Here is a 12,131-nt window from a genome sequence, read left to right as displayed (position 1 = left end):
AAACACGTTAGGTGAGTGCCCATGGGGTCTTTCCAGCTTGGTGGCCTACAATCCAAGGGGGGTCGCATGAGGGGATTTTATAGATTAAATCATGAAATAAAATTTATAGATTTTTTCTGCCCATAGAGATAAAGAAATCATCCCAGCTTCAAGCACTAAACATTGCCAAAATAAGTAGGGATCTCAATAATAAAAAATGTGAGAAAAAAAACTTGAAATACACTCCAAGAAAATGAGAGAGATTTAACACAACTTCTACAAAGTCAAGTGGTTTTTTTCCAAGAGAACAAAAGCAAGAAATCATGGACAACAGGACTTAGGTGATAATGTTATATTAAAAAATGCAAAATTGTGATGGAAATTGTGTATTCATTAATAAAATTTCATGAATAGATAAGAAAAACATAAAAAATTAATTCATATATTAATTTGTGATGACCTGTGCACAAACATTGCCACACCCCCCTTGAAGAACTTCCAATGAACTATTTAAAGCCACAAGGCACCAGTATATGTCTAAAACTAATGAAAATTAGGCAAACTAATTGTCGCTATTGTTTTATATTTCATCATGAATGTAACGGGAATGAAGTAGGTAAAAACATACATAAAAAATACTTATAATAATTAAATATAGTTACAGTGGAATCACATAACGATGATGCTGGAGTAATAACATGGATCCTTAAGATGGAAGAGGAGATTCTACATGCTGGGGATCATGTGGGTATGTCAGGAGGCTAGACTCGTGAACAACTCAACACATCTATCTTGAGGAATCAATAAAAATACAGTTAAAGGAAAATTTTGAGGGTTCTGAATTATGCAAAAAAAAAATTAAAATATTTTTTTTACTAAGCACATCTTTAAGGGTCGACTCCACAAAGAACATATAGTGAAATAACAAGTTTTCAATTAATATATATAGAAATATATTTTATTTTTTGTAGTATTTATATTTTTATATTTTTAGAAGTGTTTTCAAAACAAAAGTAAACAGTTAGAAAATAATTTTAGAAAATAAGTAAATGCCTATTTTCTTTTTAATAAACTCTACTAGATTTATCAGATTATGAGATTTTTTGTGAATGCATTGTAGGTGGCAGTTTTTGGTGCTCGCGCACGTAGCGTGCAATTCGTTGAGGGTGGCAATGCATAAAAACCATGGTTTGACATGTTAGAAAGGTCTGGTTTGATGCATTAGGAAGTTCTGAAAAGAAATATGAGGGAAACAGGTGAATAATAAAGAAATAATACACAAACTGTTTTATCGAACTGGCTTGAGCCTACCATGGTATTCTTTCTTATTCTCTCGATCAAAAAAGTGTGGATCACTGCTAGCTGAATCTGATACCTTTAAGTAAGATTGGAACCAAGAAACTGACACACTAAGGCCATCAACAGAGTCTTGGGACAAAAAGGATGGGATAAAAAGAGTGGAAAACAAAAGTAAAAATAGAGGAGGCCAAATGTTCTCAGCCCTTGTATCTGATTCCATGGATTTAGGAGATCGCTATTGTTTTAAATCAAGCATTCATACACACTCTTTCTATCCCCCAATAGGTAAGCAACTTCCAAAGCCAAATTTATGGAGTTAGTTCCACCCACTATGCCTCCTTTTGACATGGCATGTAAATAGTCTTAAGGTGAAAATTTTCTCCCTCTTGAATATCAAGCTTCTTATTCTAATCCACTTCATGGCTTAGGCTTCTCCTAATCTCACATTTGCAACCATAAGTAAAATTTCATAAATCCTATATTTAAATAAAACTATGAGAAAATGGTAAGAATAATCCACTTGACTCAGTTCATGAAGTGGGGTAAGTCTCAAAAGCAATAAATTCAATAACACAATACTCAATAGTAATTTATTTTTTTCCAATTCTAATCATAAATGATGTACGATATGTATGTAGAACTAAGAATAAAAATTTAAATAATCCATAATCATACATAATTATCACTATCTATTTTGATGTTATCACCAACCTATGTGAAGGTGATTTGATTACGTTTTTCATATGCCAGTAAAACTGAAATCTCTGTGAAGGTACACAGTACCAACAGCTGCAATATAAGATCCCGTGCATCTTGACTATAACTTCACAGTGACAACCTTGATCAAATGTGTAGGATAGGTGGAAGGTTATTTGATTTCTGATGATCATTCCTGAAAGACCACTCTTTCCATTCTCAGTCCTTTGCTGTGAGATTTAGACCATGTATCACTACTGCCGTGTCATGAATACATGCACAAGTAGACACCTACCCTGAGTGCCTCACCTAAAGTTCCAGGGGATTCTGACCAGCATATTTACACAAAATTTATTCTCAACTTTCCACTTGCCTGCACACTCTTGCTTGGATCACACCATCATACCTATCATTTATGCTTTTACTTCAATGATGGCCTAAGAACCCAACAGATCGCGATCGCTCTCTTTTAAAAATTCAAGAAAAAAATAGTTTTGGGAAGAAATATCTCCATAGAAGTGAAGAGAGGGGACTTTTGTTGGTCAAGAGATATGGATTTCACTATCGACCAATGTGTGATGATTCTCGGAGCTTTCTGCCACTGTGGTCCACTTCTTATTCCTCTTGTTTTTCACTATTGGAATCCAGCGTCTGCCATAAGAGGCAAATAGCTAGGGAGGATCTAGAGAAACTTTCCCTAGTCATTCAATCACCATTTAAGAAGGGTTCAACGGTTGTGACTAAATCACAACACTGGACCCATCTTAAGATACAATGGTCCTTGATCCCTGTACACCTTTCCCCATCAGCCCTGCAGCAAGATGTTTCTTTCTGATAAGTCCATATCACGATCTTTGATCATTGATTTGCTTCCTGGAAACTAAGAAATATGATATCAGAGAAAGGCGTGAATCTTGCCTGTTGATTTTTTTTAGAGTATTGGATAGGCAGGATTGTAATGAAGACTTTTAAATGGCCTGCTACGGGGTAGGTTTCATGCCATGTTGGCTTTGAGCCCGACATCTCCTTGCTTCTTATTTTCTAAAAGATATGGCATTTGTGTAGTGATTAGTTTCTCTTCCATTGGCTCTTGGTGCAGTGAGTGATTCAACTGAAAGACCTAAAGTAGTTAATCCCATATCAAAAAATTTAGAAATGGGAAAGCCTCTATAAACATACATTTGGACTCAATTTGAAATGATGATCAACCCATGTCTCCCATGCAGACTCAAAGTTAAAGATTCAAGACTCCCTTTTTCAGCACTTTGTAGCCAAGTGTTAGTCATGTATGCCTAGGGCTCAGGGTGAAGCACCTACGGCTTGCCCTTGGCTCCTTGATAAGAGGGCTTTACTTGAAAGGGGATAAATGGTCAATCATTACAAGGACTGAAATCTAAAAAAGAACTGTGGTTTAAAAAGAATGAGGAACTTATTTCATGAAATTATAAATTAAGGCATTTATGTATAGTTCGTGCACAGCTTTTTAATTATGGAACATTCAGGAAAATATGACTTTGGGGTAATCATAACAAGGGTATAAAATGAGTCCAAATACATGCATCAAATTTTATTCATCACTTACGAGAACCATTTTTAATCCTAAAATTGAGTTCATTAGCATGCCATGATTAAATTATATAAAATCATTAATAAATCATAAAACCCTATTAAAAATCCTTTTGACATTAGATAAGTATATTTTGGCTCTACTAATTTGTGAGAATTCCAGAAATCTGCAAATAATAATAATTTAGAATGAATTAGGGACTCATCTTATAAATGATTGTTTCTTAATACTATTGTAAAATGATATGATTGGAGCCCCCCTGTCTGAGTTCTGTCATCTTTTCACATGGATGTGTAATGCATGTGAATATTTTGGCGCATTTCAATGCAATCCATGCCAAGCCAACAACTTCATGCACCATTTTTAAAAAAATTAAGTAACGTTAACTATATGATTGACAATCAGGGATGATAACTACCATGCTCCATTGATAAAAATAGATAATGTATTTATAGCTGAAACATAATTATAAATAATATAAAAATTATAATAATGTATCTCTCTCACTCTCCATGTGAAGAACCCTTTTGTCACTTTTGTGGGCCTCCAAGGGGAATATTAAGAGGTGTGATTCAAATCTTTTACATGTTGAGTTTGACCATGATAGGCGGACCAAAGGCAATACACATGAACTGAACCGAACCTCCAAAACATAATATGTAGATGGTTGAATCATCTTGCATGGTGATGAACCTGATACCATTTGGTTCCTAGAATGAGTCATCTCAAGTGGCACAAGTGTCCGGCCTCTAGACCTATCAGTTCAGTCATCTACGAGTCAAATCTCCCTTTCTTCTTGACTCACCCTGCCAAATATTGGATAATATATTCTAACCATTCCATTTGCACTAGGAGGGAGGGAGAGAGAGAGGGTGGAGATAGAGGGAGATGAAGAAAAATAGAGGTCAGAGATAGATAGGTAGATAGATGCAAAAAGAAAAAAAAGAGGGTGGAGATTGATTGATAGACATAGAGGAAGAAAAATAGAAGGTGGGGATAGAAAGATACGTATAGAAAGAAAGAGAGGGTGGAGATAGAGAAGATAGATGAAGAGGGAGGAAGAAAAAGCGAGTGTGGAGATTGATAGATAAAGAAAGAAAAAGAGCGGGTGGACATAGATAAATATCTTCTAGAGAGAAAGATTAAGAAAAAGAGCGGGTGGAGATAGATAGATAGAGAGAAAAAAAGGAGAGGGCGGAGATAGGATAGATAGAGAGAGAGAGAGAGGAAGAAAATGAGAGGGTGGAGAAAGGATATATAGAGAAAGAGAGGGAGAGGAAGAGAGAGAGAGAGAGAGAGAGAGAGAGAGAGAGAGAGAGAGAGAGAGAGTGAGAGAGAAAGAGAGACAAAGAGAGACAAAGAGAGAGTGAGAGAGAAAGAGAGAGACAGAGAGATAGTAAGAGAGAAAGAGAGAGACAGAGAGAGAGTGAGAGAGAAAGAGAGAGAGTGAGAGAGAAAGAGAGAGACAGAGAGAGGGACAGAGAAAGAGAGAGAGAGAAAGAGAGAGACAGGGAGAGAATAAGAGAGGAAGAGAGATAGAGTGAGAGAGAAAGAGAGAGACATAGAGAGAGTGAGAGAAAGAGAGACACAGAGAGAGAGTGAGAGAGACATAGAGAGAGTGAGAGAGAAAGAGAGAGAGAGAGAGAGAAAGAGAGAGACAGAGAGAGGGACAGAGAAAGAGAGAGAGAGAAAGAGAGAGACAGGGAGAGAATAAGAGAGGAAGAGAGATAGAGTGAGAGAGAAAGAGAGAGACATAGAGAGAGTGAGAGAAAGAGAGACACAGAGAGAGAGTGAGAGAGACATAGAGAGAGTGAGAGAGAAAGAAAGAGACAGAGAGAGAGAGTGAGAGAGAAAGAAAGAGACAGAGAGAGAGAGAAAGAGAGATACAGTGAGAGAGAAAGAGAGAAAGAGAGAGACACAGAGAGACAGGGACACAGAGAATGAGAGAGACAAACATAGAGAGATATATATAGGCATCTGGGATCGGATCGGATCGGATCGGATCGTTCAAATCTTGATCAACAGATTCAAACGAACAAAAGCCGATTCGAACGATTTGTTCGAATATTTCGATCGAACAGACCCTTTGTTCGTATTCGATCGAAAGTTTCGAACAAACAATTTAGTTCGTTCGTGTTCGATTGCCATTTGTTCAACCTTGTTGGAACAAGTTCGAACAATTTCGAACAATTTCGAACAAATGGCCAGCGGCGCCAGCGACTGCCAGCGACTCTCACTCTCGGCCGCTGGCACCGCTGGCGGTTGCTGGCGGCCGCTTGCCAGGGCTGGCGGCCGCTTGTCGGCGCTGGCAGCCGCTGGCCGGCCCTAGCGGCCGCTAGTGGCGGTTGGATGGTCGCTGGCTGGTGCTGGCGGCCGATAGCAGGTGCTGGCGGCCGCTGGCTGGTGCTGGGCGGCACTGGGTGCCGCTGCCGGCCGCTGGCGCCGCCGGATTCAAACATTCGATTCGATCCGATTGGAACAACGTGTTCGAATCAGATCTTATTCAAACATTCGATCCGATTAGCCACCTTGTTCGAACAATCTGATCCGAACAGATGCTCAGATCGGGTTCGGATTAGATTTGAACGGGGCAGATCGGTGTTCGGATTCGATCTTTCGAATGCCCGATCCGATCGAACATTCAAACGATCTGTCCGAATCCCCGAAGCCTAGATATATACATATACATAGAGAGAGATAGGCTGAAAGATATGTGTAGAGAGAGAGACAAAGAGAGAGAGACAGAGAGAAAGAGAGGGAGAGAGACACACACACAGAGAGAGACAGAGAAAGAGAGGGAGAGAGAGACACAGAGAGAGAGAGACAGAGAGAAAGAAAGGGAAAGAGAGGGAGAGAGAGAGAGAGAGACAGAGAGAAAGAGAGGGAGAGAGAGAGAGAGAGAGAGAGAGAGAGAGAGAGAGAGAGAGAGAGAGAGAGAGAGAGAGAGAGAGAGAGAGAGAGAGAGAGAGAGAGAGAGAGAGAGAGAGAGAGAGAGAGAGAGAGAGAGAGAGAGAGAGAGAGAGAGAGAAAGAAAGGGAAAGAGAGGGAGAGAGAGAGAGAGAGACAGAGAGAAAGAGAGGGAGAGAGACAGAGAGAGAGAGAGAGAGAGAGAAAGAAAGGGAAAGAGAGGGAGAGAGAGAGAGAGAGACAGAGAGAGAGAGAGAGAGAGAGAGAGAGAGAGAGAGAGAGAGAGAGAGAGAGAGAGAGAGAGAGAGAGAGAGAGAGAGAGAGAGAGAGAGACAGAGAGAGAGAGAGACAGACAGACAGACACACAGAGATAGAGAGAGACTGAGAGAGTGGATAGAAAGCAGAGGAGATAAACGAAACCACCCGCTTCAACTCCTCAACACAATCACCACCATCAACACACCAGAGAGAGGAAGAGGAAGAGGAAGAGGAAGAGGGAGAGGTCCTCCAACGCACCAGCAATGGCGTCCTGCTCCTCCCCCATCCCCTCTCTCCCCCATCCCTTCCCTCGAACCTCCCCCTCCATCTCCACCTCCATCTCCTCCATCTCCTCCATCTCCTCCATCTCCCGCCCATCCCCCGTTCGATTCTGCCTCGGCAGCGACAAAATCCCACCTTCCAAGAACAAACCCGGCTCGAGCGGCGGTTCCTGGGTCAGCCCCGACTGGCTCACCTCCCTCGCTCGATCCCTCTCTCCCAAGGACGAATCGGGCATCCCCCTGGCCAATGCCAAGCTCGAGGACGTCTCCGACCTTCTCGGCGGCGCCCTCTTCCTCCCCCTCTTCAAATGGATGAACGAGTACGGCCCCGTCTACCGCCTCGCTGCCGGGCCGCGCAATTTCGTCATCGTCAGCGATCCCGCCATCGCCAAGCACGTCCTGAGGAACTACGGCAAGTACGCCAAGGGCCTCGTCGCCGAGGTTTCCGAGTTCCTCTTTGGGTCTGGGTTCGCCATCGCCGAGGGCCAGCTGTGGACGGTATTGTTCTCTGCCCTAGAATTATGATCGAGAGCGAGAGTTGGGGGAAGATGGGTTTTTTTCTTTTTTTTTTTGCTTTTTTTTTTAATCTTTAGATCATGGTAGAAAACTTCTCAAGGATCTAAACTCTCCGTCGATCAAGATCATGGACGGTATTGTTCTCTGGCCTGGAATTATGATCGAGAGCGAGAGTTGGGGGAAGATGGTTATTTTTTTTTTTGAATCTTTAGATCATGGTAGAAAACTTCTCAAGGATCTAAATTCTCGGTCGATCAAGATCATGGACGGTATTGTTCTCTGGCCTGGAATTCTGAGGGAGAGCGAGAGTTGGGGGAAGGTGGGTTTTTTTCCCTTTTTTTTTTTTTGAATCTTCAGATCATGGTAGAAAACTTTTCATGGATCAAAGTTTTCGGTCGATCAAGATCATGGGATCGTGGTCTGAGGATAAAAATTGGAGGACTGAGTGATCTGATTGGTCAGCTCTGGATGTTGTTTTACCAAAAATTATGAGGCGTAGAAAGAGGTGGGTAAAGAGAGTTTTTTTTTTTTTGAATCTTCGGATCATGACCGAAGACATTTCATAGAACAAAATTCTCGTTCGATCAAGATCATGGGATTGTGGTCTGATGAAAAAAATGGAGGACTTAGTAATCTGATTGGTCAGCTCTGGATAGTGTTTTACCAAAATTTATGAGAGAGAGAGAGAGGTAGGGGAAGATAGTTTTTATTTATTTATATATATTCGGACTATGACCGAAAACTGTTCATGGATCAAAATTCTCGGTCAATCAAGACCATGAGATCGTGATCTGATGAAAAGAAATGGAGGACTGGGTGATCTGATATGTCAGCTCTGGACGGTATTGTTGTCGAACCGAGAATTCTGAGAGACTGAGGTGGGGGAAGATAGTTTTTCCTTTTTTTTTTTTGAATCGTCAGATCATGGCAGAAAACTTTTATGGATCAAAATTTTCGGTTAATCAAGATCATGGGATCGTCGTCTGATGAAAAAAATTGAAGGACTGGGTGATCAGATTGGACAGCTCTGGAGGGTATCATGGTCAAACCGAGAATTCTGAGAGAGAGGCGGGGGAAGATTCTTCTTTTTTAAATATCTTCAGACCATGACCTAAAACTTTTTATAGATAAAATTTTTATGTTAATTAAGATCATGGGATTGTGGTCTGATGAAAAAAATTAAACGACTGGGTGATCTGATCGGCCAACTCTGGACGGTATCCTTGTCTGACGGAACATTCTGGGAGAGAGAGCTGTGGGGAGATATTGTTTTAAAAAAATCTTCAGATCATGACCCAAAACCTTTTATGGATCAAAATTTTCAGTCGATCAAGATCATGGGATCATGGTTTGATGAAATAGTTTGAATGGTTAGGTGATCTGGTTTATCGGATTCCCGACCCATACAAGAAATATTTATCTACCTTGTTCTTGCAGATCAGGCGGCGCGCCGTCGTGCCAGCGCTCCACAAGAGATACCTGTCAGCGATGGTGGATAAGGTTTTCTGCAAATGCGCGCTGAGACTGGTGGAGAATGTCAAATTAGATGCTATGAATGGATCGCCAATCAATATGGAAGCAAAATTCTCGCAGTTAACTCTAGATGTTATTGGATTATCGGTTTTCAACTACAACTTCGACTCTCTCAATGCGGATAGCCCTGTCATTGAGGCTGTTTATACAGCGCTGAAAGAAGCAGAAGCTCGATCCACTGATATCTTGCCTTACTGGAAGGTAGTTCTTCCCTAATCTCTTCCAACACTTGGCAAACCATCACTGATTTTGCACTTTTATGAGACAGATTGGCTTACTGAGGAAAATTATTCCAAGGCAGATCAAAGCTGAAGCAGCCGTTGATCTGATCAGAAAGACAGTGGAAGAACTTGTAGCGAAATGTAAGGAAATGGTTGAGGCCGAAGGGGAAGAGTTAGACGGGGAAGAGTATATCAATGAAGAAGATCCAAGTATTCTTCGATTCTTGTTGGCTAGCAGAGAAGAGGTAGAAGCTGAAAGTCTGACTTCTTCGCATAAAAGTTCTTGTGACAGATTTTGGATTTGCCTTGCTTCTCAGGTTTCCAGCTCTCAACTGAGAGATGACCTTTTATCCATGCTCGTCGCTGGCCATGAGACAACTGGGTCAGTCTTAACTTGGACTCTCTACCTCCTTAGCAAGGTAAACGCTTTCTTGTTCATAAATACGATGGACGAGGCTTCGATGGGCCTTGACAACTTCGTCATCGTCATCTACAGTTTTGTTATCACTATCTTCATTGTCTGCCTATACGACGATGAGGATGCGCTGTCATCATCGTTATTTGCCTCTAAGATCATGGTGATGAGCTATCATGGTCATCCATACCTGTATATGAAAGACAATGATGAGTCATCATTGGCTCTATCATCGTAGCATGGTTGAATCATGTGGATGATGACCTTGTCATCGTCATTGGCCCTTCTGTCATAGTCATCCTGGATGCTGAAACCTATCCTTGAGAAAGAGCATAGACAAAGAGTCTCATTTGGGGAATTTTTTTTTCAATTAGTAACATTCATCCTCCTGTCGTTGTCCATATCGTCCTTATCAAAGTCCACCTCTACAATAAAAACGATGATGATAATGTGTCGTCATCTATATCCGTGTACAAAAGATGATGACGGGTACAAGCTTTCATCATTGTGCCAAGGATGAATGACAAGGATGATGCCAACTTATCATTGTCATCTCGTCATCGTCATCTATATCCGTGCACAAAAGATGATGATAAGCACGAGCCATCGTCTTCTTGGAGCTGACGAGTGAGAAGGACAATGACCACTTATTACTGTCCTATTGTCATTGTTAAGGATGCCCAACTTTAAGATGGACACATATAATGCTCTCATTAGAAGAAAATGGTAGAATTTTGGAGGAGACCCTCATTGATCCTCTAATTAAGCCCATCAATTAAATTTCAATGGACTTAGCCTCTGGACATGAATGGAATTCCCAAGTTTTCGTAATGGGATTAAATGATCACCTTGATCCACAGTAACATATACTGTGAAATTCTGCTTAATTATTAGTGATTTTTTTCCCATCACAGGACCCAACAGCTTTGTCAAAAGCGCAGGAAGAAATCGACAGAGTTCTAAAGGGCAGATCTCCTCGTTATGAGGACGTCAAAGAGCTCAAGTACCTGAGTCGCTGCATTCATGAGTCGATGCGCTTGTACCCACATCCACCTGTAGGTGGAAAATTCCTTATTTTTCTTGCTGGAATGTTTGCTTATCTTGTGAATCTTGTTCTAGGTTTTGATTAGACGGGCTCAGGTAGAAGATGTTCTTCCGGGGGGTTACAAAGTCAATCCCGGCCAAGATATTATGATTTCTGTGTACAATATCCATCGATCCGCACAGGTTTCCCTCTATATCTATGAATTTTTTTTGAATGGCTTGTACTACCTCTGTTTAATCTGACCTTTTCTCCTGCTTAAAGGTCTGGGACCGAGCAGAAGATTTCATTCCTGAACGGTTCGATCTGGAAGGGCCCCAACCAAATGAGACAAACACTGATTTCAGGTTATTTTTTCCCGTTCTTTCATACTTCAAGTAGATTTTTCTTGATATAATTTCTTGTTACTCATCTCAGTTTTTTGCATTTTTCCCGCATTCATTTGCAATAATCGGTTACTTTATTTCTTCTAGATTTATTCCGTTTAGCGGGGGACCTCGGAAATGTGTTGGCGATCAGTTTGCGTTGTTGGAGGCGATTGTCGCGCTTGCTGTGTTCTTGCAGCATATGGACTTCAAACTGGTTCCTGATCAGAAGATCAACATGACAACAGGAGCGACAATCCACACTACCAATGTAAGTAACTCCATAGAACTCGAAAATTATAAAAAAAGGAAAAAAAGTTAAGTTATGAAGCATAGGAAATGAAATATTTGCTGTTTATAATTCACATTTTTCTTTATCGTTTTGCTCTTGCAGGGTTTGTACATGACTCTAAGCCCAAGGAAAACCTTAGTATCGTCAACTTATGGGTAGCTATGGAATATTATTTTAGTGCATACTATTTATATCCTTGATATATTCTTTGAGAGCTACATTTACCCTGAATGGGGTTGCCATCAAAATGTATGTTGGCCTTGTCTATTTATCTGCAGGCGTGATTTGTAAAAACTCTCAAGAATTTATGATTCTGAGGAAGTAGGGAGAGAGAGAGGGAGGGAGGATGGGAGAGGGATGAAATAAAAAAATGTGATACATAATATGCAGATGACCTGCCATTTGGCATGAGTTCAAATTCAAATGTTGATGACTAGGATTACATGGATGATATATACACATTTTTCTTAAGTGAATCAGAAAAAGAAGATAATGAATTTAATATAGTATTTTTAAGATTTAGTGATAATTGAAAAATCATTGAATTGTTGGAATTTGAACATGACCCTAGGGAAGGTCCAGTCCGATTTTTTCGGCCGGCGTGCGATTTTTTCGATCGCACAAAAGCACGGATCGATGTGCGGTCCGAATTTGTGCGACGAAAATGGAGCGCACATCGCACACAATCAGACAAAAGAGGAGCGGGAGGGAAGAATGAGAGAACGAGAGAGGACCGAGCTGAGTACTCAAGAGAGGGAGG

The 12,131-nt window shown here is 40.8% G+C and overlaps 1 protein-coding gene across 1 annotated transcript; it reads left to right on the top strand.

Moving 5' to 3' along the window:
• The first annotated feature begins 6,866 nt into the window (after positions 1 to 6,866).
• On the top strand, positions 6,867 to 11,665 carry LUT1 (Cytochrome P450 superfamily protein). The gene is made up of 9 exons (XM_078586024.1): positions 6,867 to 7,485; positions 8,941 to 9,237; positions 9,305 to 9,502; positions 9,575 to 9,676; positions 10,587 to 10,727; positions 10,792 to 10,899; positions 10,979 to 11,061; positions 11,188 to 11,350; positions 11,474 to 11,665. The coding sequence occupies exons 1-9, from the start codon at positions 6,970 to 6,972 to the stop codon at positions 11,528 to 11,530; spliced, it is 1,665 nt and encodes a 554-aa protein (XP_078442150.1). The 5' UTR covers positions 6,867 to 6,969; the 3' UTR covers positions 11,531 to 11,665.
• Positions 11,666 to 12,131: the final 466 nt, after the last annotated feature.

This window comes from Wolffia australiana, chromosome 14, assembly GCF_029677425.1.
Source record: "Wolffia australiana isolate 7733 chromosome 14, ASM2967742v1".
In the NCBI taxonomy this organism is placed as follows: domain Eukaryota; kingdom Viridiplantae; phylum Streptophyta; class Magnoliopsida; order Alismatales; family Araceae; genus Wolffia; species Wolffia australiana.
Note: the sequence above shows the minus strand (reverse complement) of the source record. Positions and strands in the feature narration are given on the sequence as shown.